General features: G+C 39.4%; 1 protein-coding gene across 22 annotated transcripts in view; it reads left to right on the top strand.

Annotated features, from left to right (window-relative positions):
* Nucleotides 1-25,244, top strand: part of SYNE1 (spectrin repeat containing nuclear envelope protein 1) — a 475,092-nt gene that overhangs the window by 211,203 nt on the left and 238,645 nt on the right. For all 22 annotated transcript variants that reach the window (XM_045058235.1, XM_045058234.1, XM_045058221.1 and 19 more), the window contains 13 exons: nucleotides 1,255-1,405; nucleotides 1,996-2,154; nucleotides 3,965-4,147; nucleotides 6,944-7,045; nucleotides 9,392-9,595; nucleotides 10,619-10,826; nucleotides 11,654-11,766; nucleotides 14,386-14,591; nucleotides 15,488-15,643; nucleotides 18,801-19,092; nucleotides 20,101-20,273; nucleotides 22,599-22,908; nucleotides 24,108-24,272. In XM_045058235.1, coding sequence (XP_044914170.1) covers nucleotides 1,255-1,405; nucleotides 1,996-2,154; nucleotides 3,965-4,147; nucleotides 6,944-7,045; nucleotides 9,392-9,595; nucleotides 10,619-10,826; nucleotides 11,654-11,766; nucleotides 14,386-14,591; nucleotides 15,488-15,643; nucleotides 18,801-19,092; nucleotides 20,101-20,273; nucleotides 22,599-22,908; nucleotides 24,108-24,272 — 2,422 coding nt within the window. The remainder of the gene's footprint in view (nucleotides 1-1,254; nucleotides 1,406-1,995; nucleotides 2,155-3,964; nucleotides 4,148-6,943; nucleotides 7,046-9,391; nucleotides 9,596-10,618; nucleotides 10,827-11,653; nucleotides 11,767-14,385; nucleotides 14,592-15,487; nucleotides 15,644-18,800; nucleotides 19,093-20,100; nucleotides 20,274-22,598; nucleotides 22,909-24,107; nucleotides 24,273-25,244) is intronic.

Here is a 25,244-nt window from a genome sequence, read left to right as displayed (position 1 = left end):
GCTTAGCATAATGTACATTGTTATGTGTATTAATAACATTTATTCTTTTTTATAGCTGAATAATATTCGATTTAATAGGTGTACCACAACTTATTCATTCACCAGTTGATGGATATTTGGACTCTTTACAGTTTAATGACTATCAAAAAGCATCTATAAACATTCATGTTCAATTTTTTTATGTACATAAGTTTTTTTGTTGTATATTATAGATTATTAATGTAAGCTTTTAGAAAGTTAACTGTGTTGTAAAATTTTATTCCATATTATTGAATATTCTCTTAAATTGTGATTTGTTAGAGATTGCACAGTATTCAATTATAAGAATATATTAGAGTTTATTCAATTAATAGCCTATTTTGGGGGCGCCTGGGTGGCTCAGTCAGTTAGGCATCCAACTTTGGCCCAGGTCATGATCTCACAATTTGTGAGTTAGAGCCCTGCATCAGGCTCTGTGCTGATGGCTCAGAGCCTGGAGCCTGCTTCGGATTCTGTGTCTCCCTCTCTCTCTGCCCCTCTCTAACTCATGCTCTCTCTTTCTCTCTGTCAAAAATAAATAAGCTTAAAAAAATTAATAGCTTATTTTTAACATTTGGGTTATTTCTATTTTTTCTCCTATTATAAATAATGATGTAAAGAATATAATTTTACCTCAATCATAGTGTACATCTTTGTCTTTGGAAAAATTCCTACATGTAGAATTGCCTGCTCAGAAACATTTTATACTTATAAACAAAAACTGTCTTCTTATTTTCACAATTTTAAAAGGATTCAAATTCAATGAAAATTTATGTCATTGAAATGGAAAACAACATCCTCATGTGTATTTTACTTATTAAGCAGTGTTATTTTGTTTGTTTGGTGTGGGGGTTTTGTTTTATTTTGTTTTGTTTGCTTCCTCTTAATACACACCACTACGATGCAATTAAACAACAAAAAAAAATTAAAAAAAACAAAGATTGTTGGTATCTACATAAGTTTTAGTTGTCAAGAACATATTTTTTCTTGTCATTGAGGTCACATATTTGTTTTAATGACTGTGTGCATTCTTCATTCACTGAAACAATTTGGCCATTAGAGTTGAGTTGGCTTGATCAGCACTCCTTTGACCTCAATGGGTAGAAATATGGTTTCCTCTTGATTCCAGCAGCCATCTATGAATACATGTGTGTGGTTACATATCAAGTCCAATCATAGAGAATCCTTCCCTTTCATACATCATAATAAATGATATCTTTTCTTTAATTATTATAGCCAGGGTCAATGCTGTGGACTTATTGACTTAATGAGAGACTATCAGAACCTGAAGTCAGTTGTTTCTAAAGTCCTAGAAAATGCCAACAATGTGCTTGCAACCAGAACTACTATAAAAGATCAGGAGGATCTTAAATGGGCTTTATCCAAGGTAATAATTCAAAATCTATTTCTCTTAGGGGTGCTTGGGTGGCTCAGTCGGTTAAGTGTCCGGCTCTTGATCTTAGCTCAGGTCATGTTCTTGGGGTTTGTGAGTTCGAGCCCTGCATTGACCCTACTGGCAGTGCAGAGCCTGCTTGGGACTCTCTCTCTCTCTCTCTCTCTCTCTCTCTCTCTCTCTCTCTCCCCATCTCAGACTCTGCCCCTCCTCCACTCTCTCTCTCTCTCAAAATAAATAAACTTAAAAAAAAAGATATCTATATAAGTTTTTTAAAAATGTATTTATTTTAGTAGACTTAGTAGGTCTTATTTTCACTTATAATGAATTCTCTACAAAACTCTTGTCAGTACATATAGAGGTAGAACATTCATGCTGACAAACTCAACTTGTTTTGTTTTGTTTTGTTTTAGGAATACTGATATCCTAGGATTCTAGCCATTCAAAAAGATATATAGTTCATTCATATCGCTGGTTTCCGCATAAGGTCAAACCATGAAATAAATTTCTCAGAGGCAAATGGTTTTGAACACCTGACTTATCGCTGATTATTTTATTAATTAAAGAAACATTTATGTCCACAGCATGAAAGTGTCAAGAATGAAATGTGTAATAAACAGAAAGAATTGGATAACTTTACAAGTAAAGGAAAACAGTTACTATCTGAGCTGAAAAAAATTCACAGTAGTGATTTCAACCTCGTGAAAACAGACATGGAGAGCACTGTGGACAGATGGCTGGATGTAAGATAATCACCTGGATTGTATGAACAGTTTAAATATTCATATTTGTCTATCATATTTGGGGGTAAAGGATTATTTGGGGATGTGAATTTCATCTTTAGCTTTTAATGCTATAGGCAAAATGACATTTTTAAGAAAAACAATATTCACATAAAGTTTAGAATTAGTAAAAAAAGGTTATTTGATTTATTTTGTTAATATTCAGTGGCAGTTTTCTAGAATTTAACTTGGTAGCTTCAATCACAACAAATTTATAACTCCAAATGGTTTTTTTCCCCTCAAAACTCTGAGATTATGGATAAAAATTGAAGAATAATTTATAAATGTCCTACAGAATATTAAACTATAACGTATAATCACTTAGAGTACTAAGACTATATTTGCATTGTATAAATCAGACTTGTAGTTTACATCCTTGGGTATTTGTTCTTGCTCTGTCATTTACTAGTTGTGTGACCAGTGAACAACTTGATCTCTCTGGAACTCTACATCTCAATCCATACATGTTTTACGTTAACTTCCAGCTCAAAAATCCTGTGATTCTGTTGCCTTTCTGTTAACCTACAATGCATTACTATTGATTAAATTACTTAAACTATATTACTAAAGTTAGATATTGATAATTGTGTACTCTAATCAAATAATTAGAGAACTGCAGGAAACCTTACTTGCCTCCACTTAAAAAAAAAACAAAACAGGGGCGCCTGGGGGGCTCAGTCGGTTAAGCGTCCGACTTCGGCTCAGATCATGATCTCACGGTTCGTGAGTTCGAGCCCCGCGTCAGGCTCTGTGCTGACAGCTCAGAGCCTGGAGCCCATTTCAGATTCTGTGTCTCCCTCTCTCTCTGCTCCTCCCCTGTTCATGCTCTGTCTCTCTGTCTCAAAAATAAATAAACATTAAAAAAAATTAAAAAAAAAAAATCCTTGGTGTGCCTGGGTGGCTCAGTCAGTTAAGCATCTGCCTGGATTTTGGCTCAGGTCATGATCTCACAGATCCTGAGTTCGAGACCCACATTGGGCTCTGTACTGGCAGTGCAGAGCCTGCTTGTGATTTTCTCTCTCTCTGCCCCTCCCCTGCTCTCTCTCTCTCTCTCTCTTAAAATGAATAAACTTAAAAAAAAAAAAACATGCTTAGGGCACCTGGGTGCCTCAGTCAGTTAAGTGTCAGACTTCATCTCAGGTCATGATCTCACGGTTTGTGAGTTTGAGCCCCGTGTCGGGCTCTGTGCTGACAACTTAGAGCCTGGAGGCTCTCTCTTTCAAAAATAAATAGACATTAAAAAAATGTTAAAAAACATTCTTACTACAGGAAGAGTATTAAGCAATAGTGCTTTACTTTAGACAAAGTTGGTTGTACAAAGTTGGTTGTTGTCTTACATATTTATTTATTCTATAAATATGTTCAAGTCTAATTTATGTCCACTTTTATACTTCAGCATTACAAATAAAAGTGCTTATTGTGTTCCTTTCAAAAATAAGTATAATACTGCCCTAGATGGACCCTTATCCTAGAGAATGTTATATTATAATTGACTCCAATAATCCTGTTCTTAGTTTCCCAACTTACAAATGAAAATCAAATGTCTCAGAAATTCAGTCAACTCTCCCAATGACAGAAACAGTTTATGTAATAGTTAGCATTTATTTGAGTCAAGTGCACGAATTCCCTTATAATAATTTTTGTAAAACTTTTTAAGTGAGAATATAGTTTTTGATTGAGGAAGCATTGACATTATTTAGCAATTTGGTGAGGCAGGGAGCATCTTAAAGCCTCAGACTAATAGTGACATGGCTTCTGTTTTCTATCCCAGGTATCAGAGAAAATTGAGGAAAACATGGATAGGCTGAGGGCAAGCCTGACCATTTGGGGTGATGTGCTTTCAAGTAAAGACGAGATCGACGGATGGTCAAACAATTCTGTTCCACAGTTGGCCGAAAGCATCAGTAACCTGAATAATAGCGTCAGAGCAGAAGAATTCCTTAAAGAATTTGAGGTAAATTGACCACATCTACATACGTGAGCTTGTGAGCTCATTGACCAGAATACAAGAAAAATGTGTCCTTTTTTTAAAAGTTCATTCTTTCTTTCAGAGACGCATATGAATGTTACAAAAGTCGTAACTATCTTTTGCTATTTACTAGAGACTTGACTAGGCAATGGATAAGACTTTTTTTTTCTTTTTTTTATCACTTCTTAGTTGGGCCTCTAAACTTAAAATATTGGTAGAAAAGTAAAAGCCCATAAAATCTGTTTTTTCCCATTTTTCCATTCATTTCAGACTATGGCACCTTCCTACTGGAAAACCAAATTGAAGGCGTTTGTAATTTAATCATATTTAGATTTTTTTTTTCATTCAAACAAGATGTTTACTGAGTACTTACCATGTGCTGAACACTTACCGTAGATGCTGGGTTCTTCTACTTCCGCTCTAGAAACGGAAGAAAACTGGAGACGGGAGTGTGACAGCCTTCCCCAGAAAGTGACCTTTTAAAAAGCTCTAGTCGCCAATTTATTTTAAACTTTTTATTTCCATTCTTGCATTCATTTACTTATTCACTCATCAAATTCTTTTTTTTTTCTTAATGTTTATTTTTGAGAGAGAGAGACAGACTACAAGCAGGGGAGGGGCAGAGAGAGAGAGAAGGAGTTACAGAATCCAAAGCAGGCTCCAGGCTCCGAGCTGCCAGCACACAGCCTGACGCGGGGCTCGAACTCACAAATTGCAAGATCATGACCTGAGCCGAAGTCTGATGCTCACCTGACGGAGCCACTCAGGTGTCCCCAGATTCTTAACAAGCATGTCAGGCACTCTTTTAGACACTGAGAATAAACAGTAAAACAGACAAAGCCCCTATCCTCATGGCATTTACATTATTTACATAACAGTATGTATGTGAAATGTGCAGTAGTAATTAGGCAGGGATGAACAATGAAGCAAGGTCAGAGGAAATAGTGACAAAAGATAACTTGTTTCATAAAGCATATAGCCAACTCCTCCCCATGAGGGCAGACTGGTATTCACCATTGCATGCCTGGGTGTTGGTACTGTGCCTGGCACACCGATGGAACATGACAGATAGATGATGAATGACTGTAGTCTGAAAAAATGTAGGTGAATCAACTGTATACCTAGGCTATCTAGCCTTGACGCAAAGAGCTTTCTGGAGAGTCTTAAATCAAACACCTATTTCTAAGGGCAAACAGAAGTAGAGGAAATCAGCCCAACTTCAAGTGCAGTCAGGAGAGGGATACTACAGTCTCTTAAGATGTTATCTTTGACGTTAAATGAACATTCCGGCTCAAACAGTAGTGTATGCCTGAAGAGGGCTTGTACCAGCTCTTAAAAAAATTATCAAAATTTAAAGAATTTCACAGGCCAGGGTTAAACACAACCATCACGGAAAATTAAATTGTAGATAAATTTACAGTTAATAGAATATATATTAAATTTATTATATAAATTTATATAATATATAAATTTAATATAAATACGTATATTAAAATGAAGCTAATAAATACTTAAAACTTATAACTCTTAATTTCTGTTCTACACACAACTCTTATCTAGGCTCTTGAGTTATGGGTCCCTATTATACCTGCCTGGGGGACATGTGGTAGGATGTTGTACTGTGGAGCAATGCTTCCAACCCCACGTGCGGTGACATCGTGTTGTAGCTCAAAATGGGGGTAAATTTTGCAAGTCGGGGTCTTCTTCTTTTGGGGAGCCAATTATGTAACTGGCACACAGTACACTCCTACTACTGACCTCTGGGATCCAGGAAGCCAGTGGACATCAGCCCCACGTTCAGCGTGTCCGGCTTCAGTCACTCACAGAAGTGGGTTTTTATGTTATTGGCTGTGTGGTATGGCAACGAATACAATCAGTCAAGTGGGCTCAGCCCAGTGCCTCATAGTGAGTTGCTGCTGCAATTCAGGAGAGAAAGTGAGTAAGTGACTAGGTGTGATCTTTTAATTGTTCAGCCTGCTCCTGGAGGAAGCCAGTGGGCCTGACAATTAGTTCATCATGTCTTACTGGGTAAGCAGATTGCTTTCTGGGTAAGTAAATTACTTTCTGGACTGAAAGTTTGTTAGTGTCCCCCGAACACCAAAACATCATATTGAAGTTGAGAGGGATCCTTTATCAAAAGTTCCTTTGTGGCTCCAAATAAATAGTTATGTTTACAAGCATCTAATTTGTTCAGTAATGATTCTTGACCCATTTTTTTTTTCTTTTTTGTGTGTGTGTTAGTGTGGGTGCAAATAAATTGAAAATAAAAAGGCAAAATATAAAAAAAGGCTTTTATTTAAAAAACATTTTAAAGTTTTATTTGAATGTTTCTTATGTATTACATATAGTTCACAGTTAATTAGGCACTCCCAATGTGTATGTGCTTTGAGATCCTTCCTCAAAGGAATTTCTCTGCCGTGGTAGCCAGTGGTATTAATGCTAATGAATAAATGACAGTTATTGAAACTCCCCAGTGACTCAAGACTTTTTAGTTAGTGTTTAATTTTTTCCAGGAGCTTTTTTTTTTCCAGTAAAAGGGGATGGGGAGAAAGTTCTGCATACTCCCTCACACTGGAAGCGAAAGTTAATGATGGCATTTTTCCACATTCGTAAATAATGATAGACTCAGAAAATGAAACAGAGATTTTTTTTTTTTTTTTAACCCCGGCTTGAAGTTAGGACATCATGTCAGAGTTAACTCTTGAAATTATTAAATGCTGACTGTAATATGTCAACGTTTGGACGAGTTATGCTTTTCGTCTTTGTCTTTTATTTTGGCAGTCTGAAGTTAAAAACAAAGCGTTGAGATTGGAAGAACTTCATTGCAAAGTTAATGATCTTAAAGAATTAACTAAAAATCCAGAAACACCACCAGACCTTCAGGTAAGTATTCAGTCAGGTTTGTAATAACTAACGTATACTAGACTCAACCTCAAATATAATCTCTAATATAATCGATATGTAATACAATAACAATAAATAAATTTTATATGTCATATATATACAATATATATATTCTCATTATTATCATCATAATTCCAAGAAAACACACGGCTCTTACCATATATGGGGGTTAAAACATTAACATCTTTAGAATTCCTTGTGCTAGTATTAATAACACATGTCTGATATACATATTATATTTGTGTTGGAAGTGATTAGCACCCTTTTCCTTACTAAATTTTAGGAGTAGTATCATCCAGCTTGCCTCTTGGACCATTTTACGTCTGGACAGGAGCAGAAACCACATTTATGAATGTGGATATTCTTCTAATTCAGTTACCCAGTCGTTGGGTTAGGAGACATTGCCATCGCAAACCTCATTTCGGGGCTCCGCGTTCGGCACAGATCCACAGGGAGCACGAGGCAGGCCGGGGTCGACCAGGAAGTCTGAGCTACTTCAGCGAGGGAGCTGTAGGAACAAGTAGCATGGGCGGGCGGGCGGGGAAGGGGGGGGAGGGGGAGTGGTCTCTCGGCAGCCAGCACCACAGGCTCCAGGCTAAGTGTTCCGCTGTCTTACTTTAACCTAAGCGTTGTTTCTGCCCTCAGGGATTTCCTCTACATTTTCCTTCTTCCTGTTGTGCCTTTGTCCTTTACTTACTGCCTCTTGCTAACCCGTCTGTCATGCTTGACTATACTTACGCTCTCACCTGAGACTGCGTGTCCATCACTTAGCATCACGGGTGGATGATCTACATGTACTAGAATGTTAGAAGTTTCACCTGAGGCAACAAGAGGGAAAGGGTGCTAATAGAAAAGTGAAAAGGAGTGCTTATGCATGTTGCCTGTGTCAAGGATATAAATGGGCAACAGGTGGACTTTTGCAGAGTTAAGATGGAGGCAGGGCCTTGGGAGAGAGCTACCGTTGTCCTCTGCTTTCTCACTATCACCCCTCACCTCAAGGAAGAGGGATCGGGACACCCGTTCCTTACCTTAAAATAAAGGGAAGAGTTTCAGTGGTGTCATCTAGAGAGCATGACATGTGCCCCTGCAGTTGGTGGATGCCAGGGCTACTATCTCATTCCTCCGAGAGACCTTAAGGGTGAGAGAGAGGCTAGCCAACTGCTGATGTGTTTGCCAAAGGAGAAGTGATTATTTTGAGTGGCCTGCATCTCAGAATCATCTGTTGTGTGAATGCCAGAGTGTGACCTCTGGCCCAGAAGTGAATTATCAGAGGAAAGGAAAGGACAAAGCATCAGTGCTTGCATATCTCAGGTTATCTGGGAAGGCTTTCTAGGGAGGAACAGGCCTCAGCAGCAAGATAAAGAGATGCCCGCAGGCTGTGGAAGGAGAAAGAGCCAGAGAAGAGTGCATTGCTTGTATCTAGGCAATGTCAGTGGGAGGTCCCAGCACTGAGAGGAGTCTCAGAAAACCCCACAGAGGAAGGCCTGTGACAGGAGAGAATGCTAAATGTCACCTGGCCTAGGAGCACAGATGCCAGCTCACAATAGTTGTCAAAACTTTCAGAGCCCTTCCGCCACCTCCTGCTTGCCTGCACCTGCAGGGTCAGAAGCTAGAGAAAATGGGGAAATAGAAAAAGAGGCACTTGACACCTTTCTTCAGATGGGCTTCCTATTTGTAGCAGATCTAGGGTAGGGATAAGATAAAAGCTCTAACTTCAAGTTCAGTTTGGATTATGAAATGGGCCTAGATGTTTTCATTGTGGAATTGAAAGCATTTTGCAATTTATCATGATTATAAGTCCTTTTATGATCTGTAGGACCAGAGGAGTCAGGGGCCCTCCTGAAATAATTCCTTCGGGAGAAGAGAACTAGCTTCACTGAATGCTTTCAAGTGGGAGACAAAAACAAAATTGCTTTATGATAAAATTCTGAAGTGGTGTTTGTTCAGAGTCGTGGTTACATCCGGACATACACGTGTGAGTGTTTCTGGAGAAGAATTCAGAACCGGGTTTTAGTCACAAACTTGGTAACTCTGTGTAGGTTGAGCTCTGCTTTTGAAACGTGACCTTCCGTTTTCCTTGGGCCCTCTGTCAAAACTGCCACTTTAACATCCACTGTCAACTGTAAATACGTACTGTTTCCATTTTCCCGGCACTTAACTTGTTTGACCCCTTGCACCCACTGGTTTCCCTTCTTAGAAAAGTTGAATTAGCCTCCATGGTTAGGTTGATGTGTTTTTGACAGTTAAGCTGCACACGAACAGAATTGCTACCCAATGAGTGTCCTGGTCGCCACAGATTTTAATGAAATCCTACTTCATGTTTAGTTTATAGAAGCAGACTTACGGCAGAAACTGGAGCATGCCAAAGAAATTACCGAAGAAGCAAAAGGAACCTTGAAAGAGTTCACCACTCAGAGTACACAGGTGGAGAAATTTATCAATGATATAACAAGCTGGCTCACAAAAGTAGAAGAAGCGTTGATGAACTGTGCTCAGACGGAGACATGGGAAGGACTGAAAAAAGTAAAGGTAGGTAATAACCTATCATGAAGCATTTATACTTCCAATGGTCATATTGGTTCTCCTATTTTGTGGTGACTGGAATAAAAATAAAGACTCTGCTCTCAGTTACCTATATTAACATCAGGCCGACTAACTCATTGGATACAGCAAAGTAAGTTAACAGGTAGAGAAATGAATGCAGGTAGTAGGAAATTGAAGATGAATCATCTAAAAGCAGAAAGCATGCTTTACTTACTGTAGGGCCTGCTCATAAGCTATGCTTGCCAATACGTTTCTTTAGTAAAAGAGTAGAGCCTGTAGAAGACCTGTTCAAATTTCCATGAATTTTTCAAATTTCAATGCAGAGTAGGTTTTCATTACTTAATTATTTTTGTTGGTCAGTATGACTGCTTTTATCTAGAGAAGGATATATTAAAAAAAACACAAACAACAAAAACAAAAAACCAACAGTCGAGACAACATTCTACTTCCATGTCATCTGTCCATAGAGATAATATTACTGATCAACTGTCTGTAAAGCTTGTGAGTTGAGTTGACTGTTTCACATATGTGATCTGTTCTCTTGAACATATTTTCTTACTGTACTTAAGACTAAAGAGATGTGTTTTAAAATTAACTACTGGTGCTTTTCCTGTGGCCTGTGAGCCTAAAACAAAGCCCTAGTAGTCCACTGAAGAATGTGAACTTAGGGGGTGACTCCATTAATAGTTTCTAATCAACTGACTAAACCCAAGATCATGGGCTGGAATCCCTAAGAACCTATTCAATTTGCTTGGAATCCTAGACCATAATCCAAATGCTACTACCTCTCAACCGCTGTTTGCACTTGTTCCCAAAGAGAACTGGGCAAAATTCTGAGTCAACACAGATCTATTACAAATACTGAAAAAAAAAATCCCACAAAAATGCATACGTTACTGAGTGTATTTCAACAGCATCAGTTTCCCAAAAAAAGTTCCATAGTGGAATAGATGGAATATTTCCCTTGAATGTGATGAATATCCTTCATGGCATTTGTTTATTCTGTAGGAAATACAAAAGGAACTTCAAAGTCAGCAAAGCAACATCAGCTCCACCCAAGATAATCTCAATAGCTTGTGCCGCAAGTACCATTCCATTGAGCTGGAGAGCTTGGGCAGTGCTATGACTGGGCTGATAAAGAACCATGAAGCTGTGAGCCAGTTGTGCTCCAAAACACAGGCCAGCCTTCAGGATTTTCTGGAGAAGCACTTCAATGGTGAGCTCTGACAAGCCTTTGCATGAGTAGTTTGTTTATAAGAAAGAATCCAAACCAAATGCTGCCTGGAAACTGCCAGCAATAGTTGGAAAAAGCTTTCTAGCAGAATATCATTTTAAATTCATTTGTATGTCCAGATTTGAGCACTGAAAGTGTTGTGCTTGGGCTGTAGCCATAATTCTTTCTCTTTCTCCTCAAGAAAGTAGGGATCCACCATTTTCAGGATTCTGAAATTCATCTGGATTTTCTACATATAGCTCATTTGGGTGGAAAATTACTTCCACTGCTATGATGAAGTAACACAGTAAACTTGGATATTGGGCCATGAAACAGTGGTAGCCATGTAATTCGGGAAATTGCCAGTCAGAGGTCCCTGACTCGACTTCCCACCCAGCTGGGAAAGTGCAATTTGCACTTATGAAGATGTGAAATGGCTCTAACTCAGCTGGGTGGAGAGAGGACACAGTTCCTTCCTTTGCCATAAAAATGGCTTCAACACCCCTAGAGCCTTTGTCCCTTTGCTCTCTTACATATTCAGACAATTATTTATCTTCCTTTACCAAAAGAAAGACACAATGGGAAATCGGATATCTTAGGAATACAAATTTCTTTTCTGTCTTTTCTCTGAGGCAATTTCTCGATTCTGCCATGAACAATCATAGTTATGGAACATGCTATCGTATATTCTACATGATTATTATTTTCTTTCTGGAATATTCTGTAAGGCAAGATGCAATGAGCTGAAGGCCAGCATTAATTCATTATGGCATTCCACGAAGCTCGTTCAGTGTTTTGGATGTATTTCTCATTTTCATTACTTTCAAAAGAGTCTATGCAGGAATTCCAAGAGTGGTTTTCTGGAATAAAGGCAGCGGCGAAAAAATCATCAGATAGAACTGGCGACAGCAAGGTTCTAGAGGCAAAGCTCCATGATCTCCAGGTATGAAAGCCTTTTTCTTCTTCTCTAAACTGTACTCACATGCCTTCAGGTCAGACCTAAATCATCTCTTTCCCCAGATCTTCTGAACTTTTCTTCTTCTTTAACAGAATTAGATTTCTTGAGTCATAAAGAGATAGACAATATGAAAAGTTGAGAAAATAAATCAGAGCTACAGAATTTTTGATCCCCTTTTTCTCTCTTTTAGCCTATTGACTATTCTTTGGAATTCATTCAAAACCAAACTTAGTTTTAATTTTTATAGCAGTAAAAATATAAGTAATTGTATCTATACCATATCACTATGTGGAGGAGTTTTATTTATTTATTTTTAAGTTTATTTTTGAGAGAGAGAGAGCACGCACACATGAGCATGAGCAGGTGAGGGGCAGAGAGAGAGAGAGAGAGAGGGAGCATCCCAAGCAGGCTCTGCACTGTCAGCATGAAACCCGGCATGGGGCTCGAACTCATCAACTGTGAGATCATGACCTGAGCTGAAAGCAACAGTCAGACGCTTAACTGACTGAGCCACTCAGGCACCTCTATTGTGGAGGAGTTTTAAAATGAAGACATGGCTTGTGTTTTTCAGTAACCTACAGTCTAAATTTTGATCTAGGACAAACTCAAAGCAATAGGTATTATAGATTTTACAGGTTTTACTGACTACGAAAAATATATGAATTCAGGAAGGAGAAAGCCATTGTGTGGTAGAGTTCAGAAGTGACTGACGCAAATTGAGTTTTCGACAAGTTTTTTAAATGGCTGATATGAGCAAAGCAAGTATCAGTTAAGCAAGTATCAGTTAAGTATCATTTAAAAATATATTTTTTGGTGGGAGGGACACCTGAGTGGCTCTGTCAGTAAAGTATCTGACTTCGGCTTAGGTCATGATTTCATGGTTTGTGGGTTCGAGCCCCGCGTCGGGCTCTGTGCTGACAGCTTGGAGCCTGGAGCCTGCTTGGGATTCTGTGTCTCCCACTCTATGCCATTCTAACGCTCATGCTCTTCTCTCTCTCTCGCTCTCTCTCTCTCTCTCTCAAAAATATATAGACATAAATTTTTTTAAATTAAAAACAATATTTTTTAAATTAATGAGGAACATGAGAATTTTGTGGCCTCATTGGTGAGGACAGTTACGTAGATAACTTATGAGAAGTCAGAGTAGGAAGATCATTATAATAAAGGAAGTTGGCTTTCCAGGAGGCGTGGTAAATTTAAATGTGGAATTGTCTCCTTTAAGCTTGAGATGCAGTGGAACACCACGAAGAAACGTCTGAGTGGCCATCGCAAATGCCACCCGGGAGCACGGGGGAGAAGCAGGGCTGGCTCAGCATTTCTGCTGTGTTCTTCTGCTCTGCTGAAGCCACGCTCATGCATATGATCTCTCAAGCGGAGGTGCATACCAAGAAGAGAGGGGACCTGCAGGGAGGACTTTGTGTGCAGATCAGAAGAGGGGGAGGGGTGCAGGCAGCCTACCAGTTAGAGGACATCACACTATAACACGTGAAGAAGTACAGCCTGGGCTGGGCCAGGACAGTGAGAACGCGGAGAGGCTGAGAGCGAGACCTTAATGAGAACGGCCTCCTTTACAGCGTGGTATTGTCCACAGTTTAGTCCTCAGTGGTTCCAGTGACTGGCTGGCATCATCCTCGATTATGAGCCTTGATTCTATCCAGTTGTACATTCTCACTCTGACCTTATTTTCTTTTAATATGAAATTTCTTGTCAAATTGGTTTCCATACAACACCCAGTGCTCATCCCAACAGGTGCCTTCCTCAATGCCCACCACCCACTTTCCCCTCTTCACCCCCCCCCCATCAACCCTCAGTTTATTCTCAGTTTTTAAGAGTCTCTTATGGTTTGGCTCCCTCCCTCTCTCACTTTTTTTTTCCCTTCCCCTCCCCTATGGTCTTCTGTTAAGTTTCTCAGGATCCACATAAGAGTGGAAACATAAGGTATCTGTCTTTCTCTGTGTGACTTATTTCACTTAGCATAACACTCTCCAGTTCCATCCACGTTGCTACAAAAGGCCATATTTCATTATTTCTCATTGCCAAGTAGTATTCCATTGTGTGTATAAACCACAATTCCTTTATCCATTCATCAGTTGATGGACATTTAGGCTCTTTCCATAGTTTGGCTATTGTTGAAAGTGCTGCTGTAAACATTGGGGTACAAGTGCCCGTATGCATCAGCACTCCTGTATCCCTTGAGTAAATTCCTAGCAGTGCTGTTGCTGGGTCATAGGGTAGGTCTATTTTTAATTTTTTGAGGAACCTCCACACTGTTTTCCAGAGCGGCTGCACCAGTTTGTATTCCCACCAACAGTGCAAGAGGGTTCCTGTTTCTCCACATCCTCTCCAGCATCTATAGTCTCCTGATTTGTTCATTTTAGCCACTCTGACTGGCGTGAGGTGATATCTCAGTGTGGTTTTGATTTGTATTTCCCTGCTAAAGATCTCACTCCGGCCTTATTAAAGACTTTCAGACTCTGGGTTCTGGGTTCTGTTTTTCTTGTCTTGCTCTGCTATCTGAACTAAGAATTGCAGTCAATGCTCCCATGCTCCAGGGTCTCTGAATAATAGCAAAACGTATTGTATTACCTTTATTTCTTGAAACAGAACATTTTGGACTCAATCAGTGATGGGCAGAGCAAGCTTGATGCTGTGACTCAAGAAGGACAAACTTTGTATGCACATTTGTCTAAACAAATTGTCAGTAGCATTCAGGAGCAAATTACAAAGGCTAATGAAGAATTTCAAGCATTTCTGAAACAATGCCTTAAAGACAAGCAGGCTCTTCAAGACTGTGCTTTAGAACTTGGGAGGTAGGTTGTTTTGATAAGTGTATATTTCATCACACACAGAATATGTTTCCAAAGACTTTGAGAAACCTTAAATACAGGTTCACACTAGAACGGTAATTAATTGCTTGGACTCTGATGGTTTTGTTTGGCTTTATTTTCTATACAGAAAAATTAAGGAATTATGCATAAATGCATGTATTTTTTGTCTATTTGGTTAACTCAAAATATTAGCTTTGGCACCCAGGTTTTAGATTATCCAAGTCTTTTCTTTGTGTCCACCTCTGTTGGGTTGGAGTGACGGCAAAAAACACCTGTCAGATTCCTATGACTCAAGATTCCAATCAGGAAGCAATGTTAACAGAGGTGAATATAAAATTAGAAGAAAAAAAACTAGGGGGAAAAGGATGTCAGTATCATCAAAACGCCTTTCTAGTCACAGAGTAAATTGCTTCACTCTTGCCAGGTTTCTTAGAGAACTTACATTCTTTTCAAAACTTAGAGCCCTTGTGCTCTTGGATCATATTTAAATCATCATAAGATACACAGAGATAACTTTCCCTTCTTGTCCCAGGGCTTCCACTGCCCTACTCAATCCATTGGAGTCCCCAGTAGTAAGACACAAAATTAAGTGCATATTGACATAGGAATGTAATCTTGCTAATAATTACCAACTGATTACCAGGAAATCAATTTGACAAGATGGGGTGACTCTGCTTAGATCTCAAGACACGTGTCTACTATTTGTCATTTTGTTACTGAAATAAATGATAATTTGGATGGGCGTGTTGTTGAGTTTTCTTCCATACTTGAAAATTCATGAGATTTTAATTACCATCAACATTGTGACCTCAGCTATTTGAATTTATCTATTATAATGAGTACAGAAGGATTTCTACAAAGTATTTTCTTTTCTGTAGCTTTGAGGATCAGCACAGAAAACTGAACTTATGGATCCACGAAATGGATGAAAGGTTAAGTACGGAAAACTTTGGAGAGAGTAAACAGCACATTCCTGAGAAGAAGAATGAAGTCCATAAAGTTGAAATGTTTCTGGGAGAACTATTGGCCGTGAGGTATGGTGCAGAGATGGAATAGGTCCTTGCTGTACTAACAAGCTGTTACTTCTCTGGTTGGTTGGCTCTTTGCTTTGGTTGTTCATTGGTTGGTTGCTTGGTCGATTGGTTGGTTGGTGATGGTGGTTGTATATCTTTCTATCCCTAAATGTCTAGGATACAGATGATTGTGTGGTGTTCTCTATGGCAAAGTGGTATTCTGGAGAGGGCACAGGGATAGAGGTGAGGGGCTATCTGCATCCCAGGTCCACCTCCCTTTGCTCAATAAATTGGACAGGCCACTCACTTCCTGTATTTCTTGATTTTGCCTTTCAGCATTTTGCTGCTAGTAGTACCATACTTTGTTTTTAGAGGTTATGATAAGGATAGCAGGTCATAATAAAGGGTACTCTTCATTTATAAAAGCAATGCTTTAGACCCCAGTTTCCATACATTCTTCACATACTTGAGCAGCCAGTTTTATTTCCAATCCGTACCCATCCTCGTAACATTCTTAGTAATGCAAAAGCTATGGCCATTAAGTCCGACTGTCCTGGAGGTTCCTCTTCTCCATTGCGGTATTTGTCTCTCCGTCGTCTCTTGGCTGAGCAAACATTTCTGGCTCCTTTCCCAGGCAAAGTTCTCTGGCCTGTGCTTTTGACTTCACCAGCTTCAGGGCTTTGCTCACTGAATTCATGATCCACCCTGGCATGTTCAGTTGCTTTGTTGGTACTTGGAGTGCAGGTTGACGCCAAGGTTCTTTTTTTTTTTCCTTTTTAAAAATTTAATTTATGTTTTTAATTTACATCCAAATTAGCGTATAGTGCAACAGTGATTTCAGGAGTAGATTCCTTAACGCCCCTTTCCCATTTAGCCCATCCCCCCCTCCCACAACCCCTCCAGCAACCCTCTGTTTGTTCTCCATATTTAAGAGTCTTTTATGTTTTGTCCCCCTCCCTGTTTTTATATCACTTCCCTTCCCTTATGTTCATCTGTTTTGTCCCTTAAAACCCTCATACGAGTGAAGTCATATGATATTTGTCTTTCTCTGACTAATTTCGCTTAGCATAATACCCTCTAGTTCTATCCACGTAGTTGCAAATGGTTGACTCAAACCTCTTAACTATCCTCTTAATGAGCAGATGTACTCATCTGTGAAGCAGCAGAGGCTAACATCCAGCCTGCTTAATCAGACAAATCAGCAACAGTGATCAATTCAGTAAAAAATGTCTAACTCCAATCATATTCATTCCTTCTTTCTGCTGAGTCTTCTTTTTGGTCAAACTTGCCTAAAAAACAAACATGCAAACAAATACACAGACATAACCCATAGTGACAGCTGCTATTGGTGTGCTAGTTTGATGACTATTATAAAATTTTCCTGGAATGCTTTGGTCCCTGTGAGCCCTTTGGTCTCTGTCAGCCCTTACCACGGAGTAAATTCTTCATTGAATCTATACACGCCAAACCCCAATAGTGAGTTCCTCGAGGTCAGGGACCTTTAGGTCGTTATCATTGTTATAGTCCCAATGGCTGGTATAGTACCAGAAAAAAAAAAAAATATTTGCTGATTTAATAGAAGAACAGTATCATTCTAACTATATGACTTTCTGAAAATTACACTGCACTTTATTTGCTTTTTAAATCTTGACTCCTGTCTAGATACAATGTAACATGACCACACCTACTTCTCTCTTTCTTCCAAACTGTTAAAATGACTTTACATATTCTTCTTGAGCTGGTATTCTCTGGTGTTCCAGGACCAGAGGCTAAGAATCCTTAAGTGTGTTTGCCCCCAGGCTCTTTGTAACTGGCTACTTCTCCAGACAATTCTAATGTAGTCTGCTGCCCCCCCTCCCCTCCCCTCCCCCCCCTGCCCCCAGTCTGCTGCCCCCCCCCTCCCAGGTTCTCCAGCTGGGTCACCTGACTTCTCCCTTGCTGGCCACTTGACCCTCCCCATCCTCTGGATTGTTTTCATCATAATATTACACTCAACTATCTGGAGGGGATGCCTTTTTTTTTTCAAAGTGCCCCAGATTTGAGATTTATTGAACTTCTATCATCCATTAAGGAATTCTTTTAGCAACAAGTGATATCCGTCGTCTTGAATTATTTAACTAACTTTGTTGCTTAAGCCAACTTCTTGTCTTACCAGATTATAAGAAATGTAATTTAGAGTAGATATAATGTTGTACAAATCATATATCACAGAGGTCCACAGGATGCTCAGAAAAAAAAATGACAGACCTTGTAGGAGATAAAGTTTGTATTCTTTTCTCAGTACTCACAAGAGTTTGTGTTCACACATCTGCACTCTCCCTTTTGGTATCCTGGAAAATTTTTGATAGACATACTGATCAGAATTCAGAACTCTGTAGAATAAGGTAAAGCCAACCCTCCCACTAAGACTACACTTTCCCTTGACATAATTAATATAAATCCAAACTGAGATGCGCCAAGTACCCAGGATACAACAAGGAAACCCATCAGCACTCATATAATGGCCTTTTGAAAGAAACTGGTTTTTTGCACGTTATCTTTTGCACTGGGTCCTGGGGATATGGGATGAGTGCAATAATCCTGGCTTCTGCAGGATGAAAGCCTGAGGACTGAGACGGACAGGGTGCATGAGGTCATAGAGCAGGACAGAAACAGAATGGATACGGAGGAGGAGCCCTGTACTCTCCTCCCTCCCTGGGGTCAGTGCGATGCTGCCTGTGGAGGTGATGCCTGCGCTGGCATTTGAAAGGCCAACTAGGAAGGAAGCAGAGGAGAGTAGAAGGGTTTTCACAAAGGAGGAATCCTCGTGTATACACCAAAAAGCAGAGGGTCTGGGGACAACTCAGGAGTAGAGCATGAAGTCAGAACAGAGAAATGTTAGAGATGAGGCTGGCAAGGCAGTCCTGGGCCATTTTCTGATGTGAATTCCTTAAAATATAGGGCGGGATCTATGCACAGCATAGATGGATTGAAATCCCCGGATGTATATTGAGTGCATTCAGAGAAATCATAGGGATCAGAAATCACAGGTAGCCAGCCCTGTGAAGGTCCCCAGCATCTTCCTTTTAAAGGCATGTTAGCCGTGAGCTCTTGTCTGGCTGCTTCTCCAGGATTGACTATCTGTTGCACTCCCGAATGTCAGAATTCAACTTTTTTTTTTTTTTTCTGTTTTCTTTAGAGAGTCTCTGGATAAGCTTTCCCAGAGAGGGCAGCTTCTCAGCGAAGAGGGTCACGGGGCTGGAAAAGAAGGACGCCTGTGCTCCCAGCTCCTCACCAACTACCAGAACTTACTCAGAACGACCAAAGAGAAACTCCGGAACTGCCAGCTGGCCCTGCAGGAGCACGAAGCCCTGGAGGAAGCTGTGCAGAGTATGTGGTCCTGGGTGAAGGACATTCAAGACAGACTGGCCTGTGCGGAGAGCACCGTTGGAAGCAAAGACACCTTGGAAAAGCGGCTGTTACAAATACAGGTAAGCGGAGAACAGCTGCCAGACACGGACAACTTCTAAAGACCAATTTGCTTAGATTCACAAATATCTGAGCTGGGTCCTAATTGTTCCGTGAGCCTCTCAGTGAAGATCATGTGGGCAAAACAGAGAAATTGGAGAAAGGGATACGGAGGGATCACGCTGCCCCTTCAATAGCTTCAAAATAATTTTTGATTTCATTTAGTAAGTATTCAGCAGATGTTATGAGATGCTGACTCTACTCCAAGCACTATGCAAGTCATTGGGGAAATGGAGACAAAGATTTGTGCTTCCTTTCCAGTTCACAGTCTAGTGGGAGAGACTAACCTGTAAATAGTTACCTGCAGTAGCCCATGGAGACAGGGGCCATGACCAAAGCAAACAAGTGTGTCCACCAACCCAGCATGCAGTCAAATGAAGGGGACCTTGAAAGATGGGAGTTAGCCAGGCAGTGATGGGAGGGGGCTGTTAGGTTTCTGATAAGTGTGTCTTTATTTTTAAAATAATTTCTTTTTACTTTGAAACTAACATTCAGTAAATGTACGCTTCTAGGTTAGTGGTCCAGAGTTTTCCAAGAATTTAAATTGGAGTTAATCCTTGACTCCAAGACTCCTGATATCTGATGTTTAAATAATTAAATATCTGGGGCGCCTGGGTGGCTCAGTGGGTTGAGCGTCCGACTTTGGCTCAGGTTATGATCTTGTGGTTCGTGAGTTTGAGCCCCGTGTCGGGCTCTGTGCTGACAGCTCAGAGCCTGGAGCCTGCTTCCAATTTTGTGTCTCCCTCTCTCTCTCTGCCCCCTCCCCCCACTCATGCTCTGTCTCTGTCTCAAAAATAAATAAACATGAAAAAAAAAATTAAATAAAGCATCATTTTGCACTACGGTCCAGGGTTTCTTGTTGTGTTTTTATTTTAAAGTGAGTAAGGTTTCTCATGGGAAACATAACTGTTTTTCAAAATATGAGAAGGTTCTAATATTCCTACTGACAGGAATTCACTGTTCCTTCATAGGACATTCTCCTGATGAAAGGGGAAGGAGAAGTTAAGTTGAATATGGCCATTGGCAAAGGGGAACAGGCCTTGAGAAGTAGCAACAAACAAGGTCAAAAGGTGATCCAGACTCAGCTACAGAACCTTAAAGATGTGTGGGCTGATATCATGAGCTCCTCCGTCCGTGCTCAGAGGTACAGAGCCTATTTTTAGTGTTTATTTTCCTAAATAAAACCTCGTGGCTTAGTAAATGATGGAACAATGCTGAGAGTATCCTGTGGTAGAGTTACCAAGCATATTATTTTAGCTAGTTATATGCATACTTCTCTTTGCCTAGATTATAGTTTCTGTAATGACAAAGACAATTTTGTTTGTTTGCTTGTTTTGTGCGTGTGTGTGTGTGTGTGTGTGTGTAATATTTACATCTCCCTAATATCTCTCATGGAATCTTGCACACAACGTGGGCTCAGTAAGATCCCTCCTTTCAATTCATCAAAACAAGGGTGTATGGTCTTTAATAACTTTAATAATGTTTCCCTTTTTAGAGGAACATACAGGGAATTAATTTGTTAGCAACTGTTCAGCTTAAGTGTTTATCTTTTTCTTAATCAGAAGTAATGTCACCCACAATGGGGCTGTGGAAATGTATGTAGGCTTTTAGATTGTCCCAGTGATGGGCGCATCCCTGGCGTTTAGTGACTAAGGCCAGGAGAGCTTATGTCCTGCGGTGCGTGGGGACGTTCTCCCACACCCAAGGATCCTCCCACCTGGGATTCCATAGAGAAGACAGCAACGGACGAGGAGCAAGCAGAGAAGATACTGATTGTTACGCCTGGTGTTGTTGCAGTTAAATTTATGAGTGGAGAGTGCCACCTTCCTTTCTTTTCCACGTATCTGCAGATCATCTGGCTGGCTGGTGGGACCAATGACCTTCAGTCAGAATTCTACTAAATTACATTCCAGCAGGCATATTCTGAAAGCTGTATATACTTTTAGGTCACGGGGGACGTGTGTGCTTAATAATAAATAAATGAATAGTGTAAGAAACAGATGAATAAAAGATTAAAGCTCATCACAAAACAAAACATAACACAACACAACACTGCAGTTATCCACACCAATGCAAACGGTGAACCATGGTTATAACTACATTTTAGAGACTTTGTTTGTTTTGTTTTGCTTTCTTTAAATACAGAGCATAGGTGGTGACTCCCAAAGCCAGCAGGACTTTGAATCTCAGGAATAACTTATAATGGTCCACAAAGAAAGAAATCAGATCCCCTGGTTCTATTATTCTAGAATGAGTACTGCTGGAGTGTGAACCAGACCTCCCAGTGCTTGGCAATAGGCTGGCTCCATAAAAGGGAATATGAATGTGGGTGAATATTTTTTGGATGTTGGAATAAAATGTTAAATACAAGAAGCAGGTTCAAATCCTTGATTCTGCTTTTTTTCAGTAAGAAATTAAATTTGACAACCACATATTAAGCAGTAGCAGTGCTCCAATTATCGAGCTAAAATAACGAAAGGAAACAAAGTAGTTTTTGCTCTTTAAGTGCTCAGAGGATAGGGTGGGATGCATTCTAAAACGCTCCGACTCAGGTTGTGTTACTAAGGCACTGTGGGCTTGTAGGATAAAGCAGGGCCTGGGGGTGCTTCTGGAGAGATGAGATTGATTTGGACTTTCTAGAAAATTCTTTAAGGAAAGGATAGCACTTCAAAGTACGTATGTTGAGGTTTCTATTGGTGCAAAAGGAGCAATTTGAACTCCAGGATACAGAACTCTACAGAACTCCACCATAGAACTCCAGGATCATAGGCTTATATGCAAGGGATGCTTGGAATGGTCACTAAGATGAGTTTAGAGTAGTTTGTAAAGCTAAATAATGGCATTAACAGATTTTTTAAATCTGTTTTTAAAAAATGCCAGTCTGGAGAGCCTTTTATTTGACAGTCTGGAGAGCTATTTACTTGACTATTACTTATATGACTTATATGACTATGCTTCTTATATTATAAATATATTAAGCCCTTTTGTCCTTTACACATTCAACTCAGGAGCACTAAGCACTGTCCATTTTTAAATGAAAATCAATCTAATAATATTATGTACTTAGAAAGAATACCTTAAATTTTGAATTCTAGTCAAGAAATAGTTATCAACTGATTTTTAATAAGGTAAACTGGGTCCAAGAAAATTAAGAATTGGTATATATTGAATAAAATTTAATTGGTGCCCCAGTACTGATGTTTTAACAACAAAATACATAACTTTGCTTACTTAGGTCCATTCGCATTCGGAAGACAAATCTAGATGCCTGTATGACTGTAACATCTTACTTCAAATTCAACATAGATCTCTTTTCATTTGAGGAAACTATTGTGGGTCAGAGAAGCAGTGTTTTCATCACAGAATAGCCTTCAGTAAAACAGCTTACATGGATGCAATGCCCTCCTACTAAGTTTTCAGTAGGCATGTCAAGATAACTTATTTTTGTGATGTGTGACATTAATTCTAGCACTTTGGAGTCTGTGATTAGCAAATGGAACGACTACCTAGAGTGGAAAAACCAGTTGGAGCAGTGGATGGAATTCGTAGATCAAAAAGTGGAGCATCCCCTACAACCACAGCCAGGTCTAAAGGAGAAGTTTTCCCTCCTGGACCACTTCCAGTCCATCGTGTCTGAGGCAGAAGATCATGCCGGAACCCTGCACCATCTCGCCTCGAAATCCAGGGAGCTCTACCAGAAGACTGAGGATGAATCTTTCAAGGAAACAGCTCAAGAGGAACTGAAAACACAGTTTAATGATATAATCACTGTTTCCAAGGTTAGTATTTTACATTGGAGAAAAAACTCCAAGGGTTCAGGTAAAGAATATACTCCAGGCTGAATTATAGGGGATCTGGCTGCCCTAAAACTATTTGTATATTTAGTGAACGGTTATTACATAAAGATCATTACTCGCCTATGGATCCCCGTGAATCCTTCTCTTTCTGCAGTCTTGGGATTATTTTTATTCTTTGTTTTTCACTGTTCTCCACTTGGGATGTTAGTCCATTTGTTTTCTTTGTTAAGATTGAGCCTCAAATGTCAGTATTTGCAGTTCTTCTGTTGTTGGCCATTTGTATCTGTTGTATTAAATGCGAGTCTGTTTGCCTCCTAGATTTCAGTCGTGTACAACGTATGTTGTGCATTTCTCATTGTAGTATAAACTGCCTTTTCCTATTCTTATTCTCCAGATATAGGCTCCTTTATGTAAAATCAGGATTGTTTTCAGTTCTCTCTGATTCTTTCCTTTCCCCCATGAATTTCTTTTGTGTGTTTGTGACAATGTTAAAGAAAATTAGGGAAAGATTTTTTTTTTTCCTTTCTTCGTTTTCCTTTGGGGACTTCTCTTTGTATTATTAACACTACAATTTTTAACATGTGTGTTAGTTTATCTTAATTTTTATTTTGCTAATGGTTGATAATGGTTAAGCTCAATGACTCTGAGGTCAAAAAGACCTAAATTTTAACTCTGCCTTTGACCCTCTTTTGGATGTGTGACTTTGGGCATGTTACTTAACCTCTGTGACCTTTGTTAAGTGCTCTTTCCTACAATATAGTGATAAGAGTATCTGTATGACAGGAATGTTGAGAGGACTAAATGAGCAGATACATTTAAAGTGCTGAGCAGAATACTGTCCACAGTAATTACACTGTAATAAGACTCTAATAACACACCAATAATATACTGTATTGTTGCCTAAATAATAGTTATAATAATTATTAAATGGGTTAGTAGCGAGGGATGTTAGTGAACGTTCATTCCGCATAGATTTTTGTTCTAACCTGAAGTAAATTTAAAGGAAAATGGTTGCTTCCTTAAAGTCTTTCAGTCTAATTAAGATTTGATGTCTTCGTTCTAAGATATTAAACAGAAAGTTCAATAATAGGAATGAAATCATTAAGACACCTGTTCTTTTGTCTGACTTCATATTCTCAAAAAACGCCCAGTGTTAAAGTATCCTTTTCTTTGTGCACTAGGAGAAAATGAGGAAAGTGGAAGAGATTGTGAAAGACCACCTCATGTATTTAGATGCAGTCCAGGAATTCACGGATTGGCTCCATTCAGCGAAGGAAGAACTTCACCGGTGGTCAGATATGTCGGGAGATTCATCAGCCACCCAGAAGAAATTGTCTAAAATTAAGGTCAGAAAGCGCACAGATATTATAACTTCATTGTTTCATTGGTTCTTGAGTATGCCATCCCTATGATGAAGGTTCTATGGGTGAGATTGTTAGTTAGAATGTGTCCTATTTTCTATTTATTGATGTTTATTACCTTGCACCTCACAAATTATAAACAGAAGCAAAAAGGATAAAAGGAATTCAAGACACTTTACACTTGTGAGCAGAAATGGAACATTGTCTGCGTATACTTCCATATGCAAATTTGCTCATGGGAGACTATGAAATATAAGCCAGCTTGGAGGGCTGATGGAACCAGATACTATTTTCTAGCACAGTGATAAAAAAGCTTATAACATAACTTAGTTAAATGAATTTGAATAATAACTTGGAAATGTCATCCTAGATGTTTTCATCTGCTTTTCTAGCCAACGGTTCAACAACATAACGGAAGGCAGTGCTTTAAAGAACATTAAAAGTCTCACCTAGTTTATTCCCTTACAAGGGAGCTGGACAAGTGTATTTCTAGTTATTTGAATATTTAATTGCAATAATTGCCCCCCCCATGGAAAAAATAGATTTTAAACTAAAAATTAAGCAATGATAGGGGCAGCTGGGTGGCTCAGTCAGTTGGGCAACCATCTTCAACTCAGGTCATGATCTCATGGTTCATGGGTTTGAGCCCTGCATCAGGCTCTGTGCTGACAGCTCAGAACCTGGAGGCTGCTTCGGATTCTATGTCTGTCTCTCTCTGCCCCTCCCCGACTTGTGCTGTGTCTCTCTCTGTCTCTCAAATATAAATGAACATTAAATTTTTTTTTTAATTAAGCAATGATGAAACCCTAAATGGTTTAGTTGTGGATGAGGAAATGTTGGGAATAAATAGTGTAATTATTGTAGGAATTTAAGATTCACATTGTGTTCTGATCCCTGAACATCAGAATATAAAAGTCCTAAAAATAATAGTTGATGACAACGATAATAACTACATTT

This window comes from Felis catus, chromosome B2 (genome assembly GCF_018350175.1).
Source record: "Felis catus isolate Fca126 chromosome B2, F.catus_Fca126_mat1.0, whole genome shotgun sequence".
Lineage (NCBI taxonomy): Eukaryota > Metazoa > Chordata > Mammalia > Carnivora > Felidae > Felis > Felis catus.
The sequence above is the reverse complement of the archived record's forward strand: the minus strand, read 5'-3'. Positions and strand labels throughout refer to the sequence as shown.